The sequence below is a fragment of the Neovison vison genome, chromosome X (assembly GCF_020171115.1).
Source record: "Neovison vison isolate M4711 chromosome X, ASM_NN_V1, whole genome shotgun sequence".
Classification (NCBI taxonomy): Eukaryota; Metazoa; Chordata; class Mammalia; order Carnivora; family Mustelidae; genus Neogale; species Neogale vison.
In genome coordinates, this window is record NC_058105.1 from 33942286 (window position 1) to 33961820 (window position 19535).

The 19535-nt window shown below is 33.0% G+C and overlaps 1 protein-coding gene across 2 annotated transcripts in view; it reads right to left on the bottom strand.

Moving 5' to 3' along the window:
* The window catches only part of HTR2C (5-hydroxytryptamine receptor 2C), a 299042-nt gene that overhangs the window by 159628 nt on the left and 119879 nt on the right, over positions 1-19535 (bottom strand). The window contains exons 3-4 of one of the 2 annotated variants that reach the window (XM_044235481.1): positions 11213-11323; positions 6057-6370 (exon numbers count right to left, since the gene is read on the bottom strand). In XM_044235481.1, the coding sequence (XP_044091416.1) occupies positions 6057-6370; positions 11213-11247 (349 nt within the window). In that variant the 5' untranslated portion in view covers positions 11248-11323. Of the gene's footprint in view, positions 1-6056; positions 6371-11212; positions 11328-19535 lie in introns of both variants that reach the window. The other variant, XM_044235480.1, reaches the window with a different exon arrangement.

The window sequence follows — 19535 nt, forward strand, 5'->3', positions numbered from 1 at the left end:
CTAGTGCTATTCCTCTTGCATAGCTCTTCTCTTTCAGTTTTTTCAAGCTATTCTTGCATGTTTAATTTTGTAAATGAACTTTAATATCGACTCATCTAACATCATAAAAAAAGCTTTGGAAAGACACAAACATAAGACCTGAAACTATAAAACTCTCTGAAGAAAGCGTATGGGAAAATCTTCATGATGTTGGTCTTGGCAACGATTTAATGAATATGACATCAAAAGCATAGGCAACAACAAAAGAATAAATAAAGTTTCTACAGAGCAAAAGAAACCATCACAGGGTGAAAAGACAACCTATGAAAGGGGAAGGAACAAAAGTGTGCAAGTCATATATCTGATAAAGGGTTAATCTCCAAAATATATACAGAAGTCATACAACTCAAGTAAAAAAAAAACAAACTGTAATAATCTAATTAGAAAATGGGCAAAGCACTTGAGTAGACATTTGACCAAACATGACTTACAAATGGATAATATCCACGTGAAAATATACTTAACATCACTCATCATCAGATAAATGCAGATCAAAACCAAAATGAGATTATCATCTCACCCTATCAGAATGGTTAATTAAGAAGACAAGAAATAGCAGGTATTGGTATGATGTGGAGAAAAGGGAACTCCTGCACACTGTTGGTGGGAATACAAGATGGTGCAGCTGCTATGGAAAACACTATGAAGGATCCTCAAAAATTAAAACTAGAGCTGTTATATAATACAACAATCCCACTTTTGGATATTTTCCAAAAGAATTGAAATCAGGATCTTGAAGAGATATTAGCACTCCTATGTTCATTGCAACACTATTTACAGTAGCCAAGATGTGGATGCAACCTGAATGTCCATCAACAGATGAATGAAAAAATGTAATATAAATATATATAATTTATAGATATATAATATATACTACATTCAACAAAATACTATTTAGCTTTAAAAAAGAAGAAAAATCTGCAATATGTGACCACATGGATGAACATGGATGATATTATGCTAAGTGAAAAATAAAACAGTCACAAAAAACCAAATACCATATGATTTCACTTATATATGAGGTATCTAAAGTAGTCAAATTCATAGAATCAAAGAGTACAATGGTGGTTGCCAGGAGACTGCGGGAAGGGAAAATGGGCACTTACCAAAATATATAAAGTTTCATTTAAAACGAGTAAGCTGTAGATACCTGCTATACATCATTGTAACTTTAGTCAATAATAATGTATTATACACTTAAAAATTTTTTAAGAGGGTAGCTCTTATGTTAAGTGTTTTTGAGACAATATGCTTTTAAAAAATAAATCTTGTCATTTTTATTGGAATTGAACTAATTGTTACGTTAATTTTGGAAGAACATAGAGATATGCTTCCTTATCTTGGCTATTGTAAATAATGGTGCAGGAAACCTATGAGTATGTGTCTCTTTTTGAATTAGTGTTTTTTATTTTTTTCAATAAATGCCCAGTAGTGGAATTATTGGCTTATATGATATTTCTATTTTTAATTGTTTTAGGAACCTCTGTACTGGTTTACAAGTGGTTATACCATTTATATTCCCACCAACGGTGCATACAGTTTCCTTTTTTTTTTTTTTTTTAATATATAAAGTATTTATTTTCTTTTCTTTTTTTTTTTTTTAATTTTTTAAGATTTTATTTTATTTATTTGAGAGAGAGAGACAGTGAGAGAGAGCATGAGCGAGGAGAAGGTCAGAGGGAGAAGCAGACTCCCCATGGAGCTGGGAGCCTGATGTGGGACTCGATCCCGGGACTCCAGGATCACGCCCTGAGCCGGAGGCAGTCGTTTAACCAACTGCGCCAGCCAGGCGTCCCTAGTTTCCTTTTTTTCTACATCCTCACCAGCACTTGTTATTTCTTGTCTTTTTTTGATTCTGGCCATTCTGACAGGTATAAGGTAATACCTCATCATGGTTTTGATTTGCATTTTTCTGATGATTAGTGATATTGAGCATATTTTCATGTGGCTGCTGAACATCTGTTTGTCTTGTTTGAAGAAATATCTATTCAGGTCATCTGCTCATTATAATTAGATTATTCAACTTGGGAAATTACCTATTTTTAATGCTCTGAATTAATTTGCATATAAATCTACAAAGTAATCTCATGATTTAAAAAATGTATTTTCTTCAGTTATTCTCCTTGTGGTATCTCATTTTATACATGCTTTCTTCCTTTTTTAAAGTTAGCTGATGACTTTTTATTTTGTTTAACAAAATTTTTTTTAAAAACCAAGATTGATTTATTCATTAGATCTATTGTTTTTTATTCTGTAGTCAATTTCTACTTTCCTCTTCCTTTTTTTTTTTTTTTTTTTTTTTTCGTGCTTTCTTTTGGTTTACTTTATAGTTTATGTTTTTTTTTCCAAGGTTGTTTTTCTGGGAATTTAGTTCATTTATATGCTTTCATTTTTACTGATAAATGTGATTAGGGATATGAATTTTCCACTGATCACTGCTTTAAGTATTATTATTTAGACTTTGATATGTAGTGTTTATGCTGTCATATTTCTAAAGAAATCTGTAATTTCAGTTTACATTTCTCCTTTTGATCAAGAGCTTATTTTTCAAAGATTTTATGAATTTATTTGAGAGAGAGAATGAATAAGAGAGATAGAGGGAGAGAGGAAGGGAGAGCTCAGGGAGAGTGAGAGAGGGAGAAGCAGACTCCCCATTGAGCAGAGAACCCAATGTGGGGCTCCATCCCAGGACCCTGTGAACATGACTTGAGCTGAAGGAAGACCCTTAACTGAGCCACCCAGGTGCCCCTCAAGAGTTGTTTAAACATTTATCATAATTTCAGGATGAGATGGTCTTTAAACTTTTGTTAATTTTTCTAATATTATTGCCTTCTTATCAGAAAGCACTTTGGGTAATATTTTTACTTTTCTAATATTTTCTTTGTGGTCGAGTATTTTTATTAATTTTTGTGTGTATAGCATGTGCACCTACAAAGAAGGTATACTCTCTTTGATGACTCTCTTTGATGAGAGTATAAAGTTCAGCACACCTTCATAAGATCTATATCCTTTTTATTTTTTTGCCCAATCTTTCTTTACTGAGTATGATGTGTTAAAATCTCCCATTAGTAGAATGTATTTATAAATGTGTCCTTCCATGTTCTTTGGTTTTTGCTTTATACAGATCATTGCTGTGTTATTGGTGACATAGGTATTCTTAACTCCTATATCTTTGTTGTTAATTGGGGCTTTTATCATAAATAAGCATCCTTCTTTTTTACTCTTGTTGCTGTTTTCACTCGAAATTTACTTTGTTAGGCATTAAATCACAATTTCTGTTTTCTTGTTTCCATTTACTCAGTGCACTTTTGCTCATCCCTTTATTTTTAACAATTATGAATCACTGGGTTTTAAGGGCTTCTCTTGAATAGAGAATATAGTTGGGCCTTTCTTTTTAAGGCAAATTAAAAATCTTTTATTTGTAGTCATGTTTTAGGTTCATTCACGTTTACTCCTGCTACCAATATATTTGTTTTCCTCTGTCATGTTACATCATGGTATAATGTTGAGGGCATAATGTTATATTTTCTTGTGTTTGTTCTTCTAATTGATTTTTTTTTGCTCTTTTATTAATTATATTTCTTTTGGGGTTTTGGAAGATTTGTTTTTTATTTTAGTAGTGAACTTGAATATCACATTTATATCATGTTTAATGCCCTTAAACCACTGTTTTCTTATTAAAGCTATTACTTTCTGTTTTGCCAATTTTTTACGGTATCATTTAACTCCCACTTTTTGTTTATAGAAAAATCAATAAAATTATTTTACTTTCCTTTTCCTCTTTCCCTTTCTATTCTCCTCCTAATTTTAGTTGCATTTTTGTTAATTTTTTAGAGTTTATATTACATAATAGATGTTATATAACATATAACAGTATTCTTCTACCCTTATAGCACTTCTATTTTTGTCTTAGCTCTAAAATTACCCATATTAAATGCTCATCATTAGTCTTTTGGATGAAATTTTCCCAGTCATTCCTTTGTTAGTTGAATCTCATCTACTATTTGATTTCTTAAGAAGGGCTTAATGGGTTCAGAATTCTCTGAGTTCAAAATCTCAACTTTTTATAGCCTGCATGGCTAGCATGTCTGGATGTCGAAATCTTCATTTCAAACTCTGAGTATGTTTTTCCACTTTTTAATTTAAGGTATACTTTACATACAGTAAAATTTACCTTTTTAAAACTGCACACTAGAATTTATAGCTTTTCAAATTTTAAGAATTTATATATATATTTACATTATATATGTATAATTTACATATATATGTATATACATATATATATATAAAACCACCACATCAACATATACCAAAATAAATACCCCTTTTCACTCATCTTTCCACCTTAAACCACTTGAAACTAGTGATCTGTTTTCTTTCTTTATAGAGTTGCCTTTGAAAGAGTTCCTTAGAATTGGTTAACTTTTTGAATAATATTGCTTCTAACTATGGTTTATTTTTGTTAATTGTGAAGTCATTCTAATTCTCTTACTCTTGTGTACTTTTTATTTTTACCTGAAATTCCTGAAGATTTTTTCTTTATGTTTAAAGTTAAAAATGGAATTATCATATGATCCAGTAATTCCACTACTGGATATTTACCCAGAGAAAATGAAAACACTAATTCAAATATATACATACATCCCAATGTGTATTGCAGCATTATTTACACTAACCAAGATACGGAAGCAACCCAAGTGACCATAGAGAGTTGAATGAAAAGAGAAAATATGGCATATATATAATGGAAAATTACTCAGCTATAAAAAAAGAATGAAGTCTTGAAATCTGCAACCATACAATGGACCTAGAAGATATAATGCTAGTTGAAGTCAGAGAAAGTCAGATGCCATATGATTTCACTCGTATGTGGAATGTAAGAAACAAAACAAAGGAGAAAAAAAGACACATTAAAAAATAAAAGACTCAAATACAGAGAATAAGCTGGTATTTGCCAGAGGAGAGGTGGGTGGTGGAATGGGTAAAATAGATGAAGGGGAGTAAGAGTACCATTATCTTTTTTAATTTTTTATTCTTTATGAACATATATTTTTATCCCCAGGGGTACAGGTCTGTGAATCGCCAGGTTTACACACTTCACAGCACTCACCATAGCACATACCCTCCCCAATGTCCATAACCCCACCCCCTCCCCCCAGAAACCCTCAGTTTGTTTTGTGAGATTAAGAGTCACTTATGGTTTGTCTCCCTCCCATTATCTTGATGAGCCCTGAGACATTTATAGAATTGCTGAATCATTGTATTTTACATCTAAACTAATATAACACTGTATGTTAATTACACTTGAGTAAAAAAAATAAAATGTGACATAAATAAGGTAAAGGGATAGCAGAGTATGAAAAGGAAAATGAAAAACCTCTCTAAAATCAATATTATAAAAATTCTGAATGCCTGAATTTTATTATGATAATGTGACCTTGCACTTATATAATTATTAATTAATTAGTTATCCCCATCACCTTGTGAAAACATAAATTGTAGACCCCATAAAGAATAGCTATTATTGAGTGCATATTATGTGCCAGGCACTTAGTTTGCCAACATTTAAAGAGATTACTTAAAATACACTTATTAAGGATGAGGAGTCTCTTTTTCTTTCTTTGTGTAAGAGATGATACTAAGTATGTGTACCCCCCCCAAGAACATAGAGGTGAGAACATGTTTCTCACTGTCACTGTCACATGAGAACATGTCTCACTGTCCCATTGTATACATTAAGGTAACTATCATTGTTTATAAGTGAGACTGAGCAATAGAGTGTTTGTGCATGATTTTAATTACTGTAAAATGTCCGTTTTGCTTTTTGAAGATTCTGCTACTGATTTATTTAATAATATGATAAACACATCAAATTCTTCTGTCACACAATTTACTTTTTTCATCATTTTCCAAATGATATAAATAAAATGATTAACTCTATAAATGTTTACTCTGATACCTGACACAAATTTAGGATATAATCTGGGATAAAAAAAAACTAATAAAATTGTACTTACCATAAAGGATTGCAAGCAGAGACAGTGGCATGACAAGTAGTCCCACTAGCATATCAGCAATGGCTAGGGACATTAAGAAATAGTTGGTGGCATTGTGCAGTTTCTTTTCCAAGCTTACTGCCATGATAACGAGAATGTTGCCACCTATTGTCAAGATTATTATGATGACGATTGAAAGTGCTGGCCAGTTTTGTACCCCGTCTGGGAATTTGAAGCGTCCACCATCGGAGGTATTGAAAATGTCAGTTACTAGAGCTGCAACAGGGCTCACAGAAATATCGCATTGCCAAACCAGTAGGCCAATTAGGTGCACACTGAAAAATTAAGAAAAAAAAAATCAGATACATATTACGTTGTTTATATCAATAAACTACTTATACAAAACAATTGCTTTTCCTTTAGCAGCTCTTATCACATCACTGTCATCATTTCTACTGCCTTAATTAAATCTCACTATTTCTTCTTTCTATCCAAGGAATATTATGGGTCAGACACTTAGTTTATGGAGATATCTATATCTATATATAGATCTATATATACATACCTAAAAATTATCTGTATTATAAAATTGCATATATGTAATCTCATTTGATCACACACAACAACCTCATGAGGTCAGTATTGGTTTATATTCATTATGCAAATGATGAGTCTGAGGTTCAGAGAGGTTAAGTAACTTTCTCAAGGAAGAACAGCCAGTAAGTGGCAGGGACAAGGTCCATAAACACGTCCTAGTGATTTCAAAGCCTGTATTTTAAACTGTTACTTTATACAAGCAACATGAAGCCACAGTGTTGTTTGATTTGCTCTAAGGGTCTATTTTTATATTTTTTCAATATTAATTTCTTCTTGATCCCTTCTGAGACAACTGACAACAGAATGAAGAGAGATTTTTCCTTAAGTACCCAGTGCTCTGACAAGAAAATTGCACCATTGCCTTTTTTAATCTAAAGCTAAGAAGGAATAAGTTGTCATCAGACAGACTTCAGGGAAGAGGTTAAAAGAGGCACCGTGGGTTTGGGCCATAGCGCATATTCATTTCTTTCTAAAACTCTTTTTACCTTCTCACAGCTACAGAGTCTAGGCTGGCCCATACATATTAATATCTGTGCTGTAAATTTTCCTTCTATCTGACACTCTCCTCATTTCAGTCCTATGTTTTCTGGGCCCTGTGGTAGGCCAGAGAATGATTGATTTGTGGTGCTGATGAATTCCTATGGGTTTGCTGCTTTTCCTGTGTTGGATGCAAAGTCTCTTAAGTCATTTAAACTGTGCCTCTCTCAGGAAGGTACTTTCATAGACTCTACTAGTAAGAATATCAGGGCAGGTGGCAAACAATGTAGGAGAAGCGGATATGGCTATGTTTTGTGCATCCCAAATCAACTTCCTCCATAATGGTGTGGGATTTATTCAGGTTACATATATTAAGTGTCCTCTCAAAGTGTGTGTTCCTAAAGGATTTAATAAAACTAATATTTATTTTTATTAATGAAATAGATAAGAAAGATAGGCATATTCATTATTTCCTGCGTAAAAACAAAATTATTATTGAAAATGTTTTTGTGTATTGTATATTCAGTAGTAGTTATTTTATAAATATTAAGCAGCAACTACACTACAGGTAGTGGTTGTTAAAACTTGTTATTATTTATAGAGGAGGACATTTTCTCTACTCATACAATTACATGCTGAATAAATTTTTTTTTTTGCAAGACTGTTGAAGTAAGGGTCTTTCTGGAATTGGGGAGATCGAACACATGACATTAAAACATCTATAGTCTGAGTTCTTCACATAAATGATTTTATTTCATTATCTTATTCACTTTTTCTTTGAACTAAAAATGTTCCCTCTATACAGAGAAAATACATGTGTGATTTGATTAGCTTATCATTTATTATCAATCATCAGAGAAATTTACTGTAGTAAAACTGGATGATTATGATAGCATAATGATATCATAACTACAACATTATACACACATACATGCATATACACCATACTTTCTAACTTACACTGGAATGCTTGGCCTGAAAAACTATGTTTCAAAATTCAAGTAAAATACTGTAATAATTTTTTGGATTATTTAAAAATTATTTCTCTTAATATCTTGGTAATATACTTTTATGTCTTTTAAGATAATGAAGAAATTATGAAAATATTTTGACTTTCTCATTCTACCGAGGGTAGAAAACTAATATTTTAATCATTTTGCTTAAAATAACTTCCATATTAGTTGAAGTTACCTGACATTCTAAGCAACACGCAGGTGGTGATATACATAGTAATTTTTATCAAATAATCAGTAAATTATTGTATCAAATAATCAGCAAATTCTATTTCCTGGAACATAAAAATAAGTTAAAATTATATATGTTTCAAAAAATGTGTATCATAAGTAATCTGTGATGAATGCAAGTAGAAATTATTAAAATAAAGGACCAAATAAATAGAAGCAAGTTATTTGCTCTCGGCTTTGATTATTCTGTCACTATATTTGCTGCATTGGGCATGCGATCAATTTCCTAACTTCATGACCTCAATGATTTTTGACCAGTCACTTAACCTCTCAGAGCATCAGTTTCTTCATCTGTAATACCTATCATGTGATTGTTGGGAAGACTAAATGATACATATAAAGTCCTGAAAATTATACCTTTGTCATAAGAGGCCCTCAGTAAATATTGGGGCTTACTTTCCTTTTGCCTTAAAAGTTAAACAAAAATAGTTTATGTTAGCTATACCCTGACTCATGTATTTCACAATTGGTGATAATTTAAATCCTGATTTTATTGTAATAAGATACTAATTTATGCAAAAAGTGTCAATAATTTTAAATCGAGGTCTTTTCTGGCTTATCTGATGAAGAAGGTGTCCTTCTAGCGTTTAAAAAAAAAATCTAGTTTAAATTAGCTGATGATTATCTCAGCTAGTCCTGTAAAAGTTTATGCTCATAGTAAAATGTTGCATCTTCAATTGTCAAGTATAGAAAATAAATATATTTATCCTTCAGAGAATAAGGTCCTAACAGAATATGCATCCAACTTGAATTTTCTAAGCAAGTTGTAAAAACATCAAAGTCCTTTTGTATATTTCTCTAAAAATGACAGAGGGACACCTGGTGGTTTAGTTGGTCAAGTGTATGCCTTTGGCTCGGGTCATGATCTCAGGATGCTGGGATCAAGCCCTGTGTTGGGCTCCCTCTCCCTCCGCCCTTTCCCGCCAATTGTGCTCTCTCTCTCTCTAATAAATTAATTTTAAAAATTTTTAAAAATGTTAGAGGAATGCAGGATAAAATTGCATGTAAAAAATACATGAAATACTATTGGACAATTATCAATTTTAAAATTTGAGTGTCTTATTGTGGGTAGGAAAACATTTGGGATTGGTTATCTGCTGGCCAGATATTATTTTTAATTTTCATGAAAGAGTCCATGAGACAAATACTTAATTACTGAGGAAGCTTACAGAATCTAAATATACCTATTGTGAATTATAAAATAATGTTACTGGAAAGATCCTAAAAGAGTATTTACTTCAGTTTCCTGGTTTCAACTCAATTAAATTTAATACATTCTTACTGGGTGCTACTATGGGCAAAGTATTATAATTTTTTATTAAAGGTCAATGTTATTTTCTATAGTTTTGTAATCAGAAATTGGCTATATAATAATTAAACCTAACTTCTAATATTAACATGCTTCATGAAATATATACAGTCCTTTTTATAAAAGAAGAATAATATAGGTCTTAACCTTAAGTTAATTGTTATTAAGCCCACTGAAGTCTCATAAAATATGTACACAAAAACTACAATTTCTCCCTGAACAATACAACCAATTTATTCATTGGTACTAAAGGTTTAACAAACATATAATTTAATGTTCCTAGTAACCAAAATGATACTTTGATTTGAAAGAGTGTATGTTTTATTTTTTCATTTAGTTTTTAATTTTTTTTTTTTATTTGAGAGAGAGAGAGAGGATGAGAAGGGGCAAGGGTCAGAGGGAGAAGCAGACTCCCTGCTGAACAGGGAGCCCGATACAGGACTCAATCTTGGGACTGCGTTCTTGCATGGCATATGACAACGGGTGCTTTTAGAAGAGGTGAATTACCATCCATCCAGTGCAGGGCTGGGTCTCACAACTCTGAGATCATGACTAGAGCCCAAATCAAGAGTTGGTCACTTAACTGACTGCACCACCCAGGAACTCCTTCCCTTCCTTATCACTATCCTTCATCTTTTTCTTTTCCTATCTGCTGTTTTTCTCTTGGAATCACACATCACTAAGACTACCATCAGCACAAGGACATCCAAGATGGGCTATGGTGGAGTATATTGCATATTGTGGAGGATCCAGTGTTGATGTACTTGATATCTCTACTACTCCACAAACTTTTTCTTGGGTGAGCTCTTTTACAGGACTGATGGAGGAGACTATAGAAGCAAGGGGATTCAAGGTTTCTCAACTGTGACTGATTAGAATTTATAGAGCGCTGGATCTTTTTTCCATGTCCCATTCCTCAAAGAGTGGGTTTGGAGGAGACCAACCCAACATTTTATTAAGTTAAAAAGAAGATATACCTGGATTCAATTACATTTAGAATTGCTCAGTACTTGAATCCAATTCTTTTCTCCTTTGTGTGATATTCTATTGACCTGAACCACTGGATCATTGTATCAAGACTTTGGAAGGTGCCATTGTTTTCCTCAGCCTAGCGACATCACCCAACCTCTACTCTCTGACTTCTTATTCAACCATTCTTTATAAAACCAGAAACATCTTGTCCTTTTGGCTGTTTAGTTCATGCAGGAAGAAAAAGGCAAGACAAGAAAAGAACCTTTCTCATTTCTACATTTTAACCATGGAGAGAGGAGCCAAGAACATTGGAATTATTTTTGAATTTAAGATATAATTGCCATATATTTATTTGAATACATGAGCAGTTCTGTTTAACTGAAGTCTAAGTTATTGGTTTTTTTTTCCAATTATTTTTGAACAGGGAACATGCATTATGTTAGTCTATGGGCTGCAGGTCACTTGTGCAAATTGAGGCAAACATAGCTGAATGATCATAGAAAACCTCTTTAACATTTTTGTTCAAGCTACCGTAAAAAAGTTAACTTTTAAAAAATAATAAGTAATAACATCCTTACAGGAACGAATGCACCGCTTTCCTCAGGTTCACCATGATTGCTTCGGTGTTAAGCAACCAAAGTTTAAAATTTTGAAGAGGAAATTTAACAGATTGGATTCATAATTCCATCCTTTCTGGGGAGAGAGAAAAAAAAAAGAAAAAGAAAATTAGTTAAAAGTCCAAATAATTTCATAACAGCCAATTAAATAAGCTTAAATATATTTATTAAGTGTTAAGAAACAATAGTACAAAATTTAGCAAACAGGTAAGCATGTTATATCATTTAAGTGATAAAAAATGGCAGAGAATATATTTTTCATTTATTTACCAATATACAACCATCATAGTTCTTTTTCTTTCCTTTTTTTTTTTTAAGTTTTTCTAAAATTTCTTGTACACCCTTTACTCATATGGGGCTTCTACTGAAACTTCTTAGAGTACACATAGCTTTAAAAAAGTGCTTTTAGAAAAAATTAAGAATATATGCTTAATCGACAAACCATTTGGAGAAAGTTTGCGATGTAATAATTAAGCAACATGTATAAAATACAAAGTTTCATCTTATAAAGACACGGAAAACTAAAATAAGTTTTAAGTATTTCTATTAAGTGAACACATTCTGTACATTTCTTATTTATTTTCTTCAAAGTGAAGCAATCTGCATTTACATAGTTTTATTTATACTTTTGCATTAACCAACAATATTCTCTAGGGGGCAGCACCATGTTTATACCAAAATAAATGAGTTGATGAGGTTTACTATATTAAATATAGCAAACACCCTATGTACCAGCTTGTTAGTATCCTACAGGTAATTATAGTTCAGGGCACATGGAAGAATGCTAAAAATGCAAAGAAAAGGTCAGTTGCACAAGATGATGCAAACAAAAACCTTAATTTCTTCTATTGATTAAGAGGTGACAATGCATCCTAAAGGTATTAGGAAGGAAACATGAAAACTCTCCAAACAACTTATCAAAGAATTTCAGAGAGAATGCTGTTAATTTCTATAGGCTACTTTTCAAGGAATCATTTGCAAAACCCCACCAAATATTTCCGTAGCCAATTATTTAGCAATTAGCACTCACTATATTCAGTATGCTAGAATGTTCGCCAATGTCAATGTAAAGATTGATAGTGACATGTGCCACTCTCTAAAGATGTTATTGCCACAAAGGAGTGCAGCAGAGTGGCACATGTCACTATCAATCTTTACATTGATATTGAATGAATACTTAGAGTAAATTCTAGTGATTAACATAGAAACCCTTTTTTTTTTTTTTTTTTTAAACTGCCAGGAGATTCCTAACTAGAAACAAAGTGGATAAACCTCTCTGTTCTCTGTTCTTGGTTTTCTATATCTTCAATTTTAGGATTTTGATTATACTATCTTCCTGCACCAAACATTTAACTGAAATTCTGAATTTCTGGGATCACAGGCTTTTACAAGAGTCAGGATTGTGATGTTAGGTTTGTACGCAGTGGGCTGTCAATGAGAAAAATGTAGATGCTCTGGGGGAGGGGGAGAGAGACTTCAATAGCTTGAGAATGTGGAATAACATTGAAAAATCATCTGTTCTGTCTAATTTGAAGATATTTTCAAGGAATGTAAAAAAAATGTGTTGATAATCTCTTCTAGTGTTTTCTAGTTCCTGTTAGAAATTTGGAAATAAAATTTTACTGGAACAAATTGTACCTCCCTATGTTTCCCATCTCATTAATAGTACTATTATTCCAGTCATCAAGCTCTATGAATTTAATTTATTCTCTCTTCTTGTCCCCCACATCTCACTTGTGAGTTCTATCAGTGTTACCTACACAGAAATAAACTTTCTTTTTCACTAGAATAATGCATAAAGTATGGCCTCCAGTGTCCAGAAACAAAATATTCCATGGAAGAGATAAAGTGACATTTGCTAGATCATTAGTTATACCATTTTTATCCCATAAAATGCTGCCAGACAGTGCATAAATCCCTTTTCTTGGGAGGTCTGGAAATAAGTGACAGAAAAAAAAATGGTACAGAGAGACAAGAAGGTCTTATTTTGCTTCTACAAATACTAAAATTCTTCTTTTCCCAGTATTAAAATACAAAAATTGTTTTTAATTTTTACTTTTCAAGTGTTTAAAATTAATATAATGTAAAAGTTTCAAAGTAAAATATATTTCATTTGAGTAGATTATAACAAATCGTTTGAAATTGTGTTTGCTATAGCTTGATATGATAATCATCTCATTAAACATTGTATCTTCCATATTCTCAGCCATGTTAGAATCACGTTATTGTTACTCAAAACACTGTGTTTCTTTAAAATTTAATCAGTGTTGTCATCTTTTTTATATGTATATTTTCCTGTGAAATATAAACAAGAAAACAACCAATATCCTAACTTCTGATTTTGTTAATTGAGGAGAGTAAGTAATAATCACAAAAGTATATTGTGTAAACAGATCTTCAATTTATTAACAAAAGTACCTTAAGGGCAAAATAATATCTTTCTGTACTATTAAAATTTGTATTTTTTTGAAACCTGATTAAACTGGTTAGAAAATGCCCCTTGATTGGCGGTAAAAGCTTAGAACTATGATTTGATAGACAGGAATAAATTATATATAAATTATGTAAAGTAAGTAATGTTACATTACATGTTTCCCCAAAGGGCTAAGACACGGTGGTGATATTTTGCAATGAGAAATGTTCCGTGGGTACTTCTACAAAACCTCCTAAAGTCTTGGATAAGATAAGTTAAAAGATACAAACAAACAAAAATAAGAGAAACAACAACAACAAAAAACCCATACAAATCAACACTAATTAAACACTCTAATCTGCAAACCTCTCAGACTCTGTTAATCTTTCCTAATGGAATTCTCATCATTGTTGAACAGAAAAACAATACCTGGGAATTTAAGTGCTCAAATTTGAGAAGACTTGTATTTTAAAGAATTAAGAAAAAAATCACCGGTAGGATAACTGGTAGAGTGATTCATTTTAAATGAGAATTTACATGGTTCTCATAGAAACTATGTTTGGTCATGTAACAGTGTCAAAGTATTATATATATAAAGTAAATCACAGGTTAAATCATACATATACTTATGTACATATACACTTCCTTCATTCATTGGACAATAATTTGATGGTTTGCTTGGAAAACCAGTGCTATATTTTCTTTAAGGGATACCTAGTTTTCCATGCCCATTTGCCCTTCAAGTGGTGAGGGATCTATGGCCATCCTTGTGGTCTATAAAATACTTTATGTTCAATTCATTTGTGAAAGACGACCAAGATGAGAAAGGGAAATCACTTTTGCATGTTATCTCAGTCTTACACATTTTAAATTTAGCTTATGAAAGAACTTTCTCATGGCTCCGTATTGGGAGATGCAAACAACAAAGAAAACCCCAAGATTTGGACTCTAGTAAAGTCATCATTGGGGATTAGGTTTAAGAGTCAAGTGTTAACACCAGTAGCGAGTAGACATTAAGTTGGAGAACAGGAAAAATGAAGGAAGGCAGCAAACAGAAATGGAAAGAATAGGCAAAAAGGAAAATGACAAGGGAGACTGTTCTGAGAAGGAGCAGAGTCCTACTGTGCGACTCGTCTGAAAGAAGATTGCCAGTGACCTTAGCACCATTTCAAAAAAGTCGTGTACAAAGGGTCTAGAATGAAATTGGATGAAGGGGGAGAGAAGAGGACCATCCAGACAAGAGGAGGTAGTGGGTGAGGAAAAGGAATATGTTCAAAGGGTTTGTCCAAAGCAGCAGAGGCAGATGTGTGCTAAATATGTGCTAAAGACAAATTTTTGAGAGAAGGAGCCATCAAGATGTACTTTCCACGTAACTCCCACATTCCTTAGCCAAGTTCTGGGGTCCTTGACTGAGGGAAGTGCAGGGAGAGGGAGAGGCTTGAGGTTTAAGGTGTGAAGTGAAAAGATCCTAACGAATGAGAATGAACTGTGGTTTTATCTAAATTGTGTTTGGAGAAAGACAACTCTATGACTTTATCAAAAATCCCAGACATTTCCTTGCATCTCCAAAAGCTAACCATTTATGATTTGTTTTTACTATCATCTTTCCTACCCTTTGACACGGAAGAAAGATTGGTCGTGTTTCAATCACATTTCCTGTCCTCAAACTGTTTCCTAGTCATTCTTTTCCAGACCTGGTTAAACATAATACTGATAAAAATAGTAAGAAAGTGCCAGTGTTTCTACCTGATGCTTTAACAAAATTTGGAAGTAATAGGTTATCCCATTAAAAAACATAATTTACATGAGATTTCTTCAAATCCCATGAGCTGATTATAATGATGAAACAGCTTATTTTCTCTTATAATGAAGAGATTAAGTCTGACACCGAATGTTTTAAAAAACTATAGAAGAGGCGGTCAATTGAGATCATTCTTGTCTGGCTTTTTATAATAAAGCATTTAAGAATTTTATAATTAATAACAAATGTAGAGGTTTAATTTTTGGCAGTTTCCATTGTTCAGAAATTATGGACTTAGGATTCTAAACTAGATAAACTGATATCTAGTTTTTACTAGGTAAAAAGTGCATTAGTTAGAGATGTTCAGATTTCTCCTCAGAAGACCATGTTAATGTGGCACAGATTTACATTTTGGGGGGAAATCTTTTAATTCAAAAACTATTATATTATATTATAATACATACATTATAATATTATATTATAATAGTCAAAACTATTATAATATATTATGTTATTATTATATTATAATATTATAGGAATTTTCCTTTCAACTCCAGATGCACTGTAGGGATTTTCAAATAAAACGTAAAATTGTCATACTAAAAAATTTCCCTTTGCCAACTCTAGTTAAATCAAACAATAGCTATTTATGATTTTAATAAAAAAGGTACTATGTTATGCAGTTATTGTAATCCATGCAATTAAAGTCTGTTCTTTCATGTCAACACAGGATATTCAAGCATGTTAAGCGCAGTTAGAAATTTATTTAACTCCATTTTAATGAATCCAAATCTTCTACCTTCAAGTGTAAGGTCTTGATTTATCCCACAATTGTGAATTCATAAAACTTCTAGGGCTGAAAAATTATGAGTGATCAAATAATCCAGTCCTTGGCCCACAAATAGGTCTATACTTAAGCCACTTCAAGAAATGCGATAATTGATGTTCTTCAGAACAACCTCCAGAAGAGGCAATTTCATAACCTTCCAGTGTTTAGCAATCTGCTTCCCAGAAAGTCATGAATTAGGCAAAAAGTCTCAAACTAAGAGACTTCAATAGAAATGATTCGTTTCTTACTAAGTTGAATACAGATCTCTATTAAAGAATAATGCTCTACTAGCAACTTGCTCATTGCGTTTTTTCTTTGACTTGCCCGAGAATGCAGTGATTCGTACCCAAAACTGGAGACCTCCTCATGATGAGCCATAGGGAAGTCTAACGGTTCTGAAGATGCAATTTTATATGTTGGGTGAATTTAAAATTTCCTCTCCAAACCGAGACGCTTTCGAAAGTAAAGGGCGAGGGGGTATTCACTGGACAGGACTTCGGGCTTCTCCTGGACATGTCATTAGAACTGGTAATAAGGTGATTATTTTATCTAATGCAGGTGTAGTGTAATTTCCTTTCCTCACCGCCTTAAGTTAATGTCAGTGGTTGTTCAAAGAAATTTAACTGTTCTTCTTGTACATGGAATTAAAATGAAACATGAAACATTTTCTCGTTATTTGAATTTACTAAATGCTTCTTTGTGTTTTACATATTTTATAAGAGTGATTACTGTTAAATTTAGTGAGGCTTCACAAGACGGTTAACTCCAAAGATCTGCAGTTTATAAGGCCCTAAGTTTTTCCCTAGCTAGACCTATTCCATTTATCGAAATAATACTTTAACAACAGAACCCCTTCTAAGTTTAAAGAGTTAAAATAGCTACCCAAATTATTCTGTGATAATAGTAACAGGCATTGAGAGAGTCTGTCTTGGTGGGCAGCAGAACTATCCCTGAATATTGTCAGCATAAGGATCCACGTAACAGAGTAAACTGAAAGCTTTTGAACAGCAGAGCTCACAGAACAAACCATACGCTAAATCTCTGTTTTGGAGACCCGATTTACAGGGCTGAAAAACTGTATAACAGCATCTTATAACAGCATCTTCATGGGGTAGCAGACAAGCTAGACAAGGTCTCTGCTCTCACATAGCTCACATTCTAGCAGGAGATACAGACAATAAGCATTTAAACACACAAGTACAATAATTCTGGATTGTAAGGATTGCTATGGATAGAATGAAAGAGCACAATGGGATAAACAGAGACTGAAGGAAATACTTGAGATGGACCTATGTACGCAGCCATACCTTGGGGTTAGATATTTAAATGTATATATGCTGTGGTAATAATAGTAGCCAGCATTTGTTGGTTATTCTCAACCACAATAAAAAATACAGTTCTGTCCTACTGGTAAGTTTAAGCACATAATCAGCGTCTCTGATGGGAACAGTTCAAAATTTTCTGTTGGTTTGATTTTAATTTTGCAAACCAGGGTGGAGGGACGCAGGGGACACCTCTTCATCTTTTGCTGAGGTACTTAAAACTCAATTCAGCTGCAAACTAAAGTGTGTTCCCACTTACATTGGTGTCTCCTCCCCCATAAGCAACTCCCACTTTCTATTTCATTAGTTTAAGAGATCACAGGCTTTTGGCTATATAGCAGGCCTTCCTTCTGGCTGTAGAGGTTCCAGTAGAGTTGTGAAAAGCGAAAAGTTCAATCAGTTGCCCAGATGTATTTATTGCCAAATAACGGGGTACTTGGATACATCTGGACAGCCGAATGAACTCTTAACTCCTCATCTTTCCAAAAGCTCTTCATCTCACAGCTCCAGAATCACCTAGATAAAGGGAGAAAAACAAACAAAAGTCCACTTGGCAGTGGAAGGATCAGTCTATTCATGGTTCTGCTGTCCCATTAAAAAAAAAAACACAAAAAACACGTGAGTCCTACTTGTGCTTTATAACTTACTACACAATGCATATAAATCGCCAAAATACAGCAAGACTTAAAAATCACAGGTTAATGGCATGGCATCAAACTCTATCAAATACATAAAATTGAGTCAAAATCAAAATTAATTGTATTAGCAATTTATATAATATAGAATTCATTCTAGTATCATTTAGTACCTTAAATGTTAAATATATATATAACACAGCATAGAAGAGTAGGCTAGGAGGTTGGAGACACAGGTTCTAGCCCTGACTTGTTTGATGTATGGCTTAGGATAAGTCACTGGACCAATTCGGGCCTGAGTTTTTTTCATCCATAGCATGAAGTTGTTGTAATAGACAATCTTTATCTGTTCTGGCTCTGAAATGCTGAGATTCAAGTTGTTTTTCCTAAAAGCTTGATATTATTTTATGCTATTTACCAACAAGATGCTTCAACCCTCCCCCTTCGCCCCTCTTCCTGCTTATTATGCTCGCTCTCGCTCTCTCTCTCAAATAAATATATAAAATCTTTTTTTTTAAACAAGATACTTCTAAAGAGCTGAGCTTCATTGCAATTAAATTCTACTTCTTGTTACTGCCAATTAAATGTAAGACATGACATTCACCCACAACGTCTTGATTTGAACGGAGTGTGAAAGCGATTTTTAACTTCAGTATGTTCCTAATGCAGCCGACGTGTCCTACAAATTTATGTGCATGCATTCTGTCCTATTTCTTCTTCCTACTTCCTTAAATGAATCTGAAATGCGTGTCTCATCTTCAAGAGTTAAGAGACTACACAGACTCACAATAAATTTAGCAGAAAACTTTTTAATTGCAATTTTCTGATTTTAAAAAATCTGATGCCTAGAAGATAGAAGAGTGAGGTTTAAGAAGCAATCGTCAGATTCGTGGCTATCGAAAGCTTGACTTCTGCTTTAGAGGTTTAATGCTCAACTAATACCTGTTTACTGTTATGTGTGCTCTTCTTCCTTTTTATTTATTTATGGAGAAAAATAGTACTTCAGTTGGACAACTTTGAAAATAACTGTTTCTTGCACCAGTTCTGTGAACTTTATACCAGATGGTGTCAATATTTAGAAAAACAGATCTGCCTATTTTATAACTCCTCTCAGTGATATTAAGCTAGAATATCAGACCACAAATGACATGTAATGTTTTCACTTTTTTTCCCCAACTAGATGCGAGAAGAATTCTGCTAATTACTCTCCCAGAATGCCTCCTGGGCCACTCAACTTACAAAATAAAATCTGTCAGGAAATTCAAACCAACCTAAATCTTCAAATCCTTTGGTTCGTGACTTCAAAGTGTGTGTGTATGTGTGTGTATGGGGGGTGGGGAATTA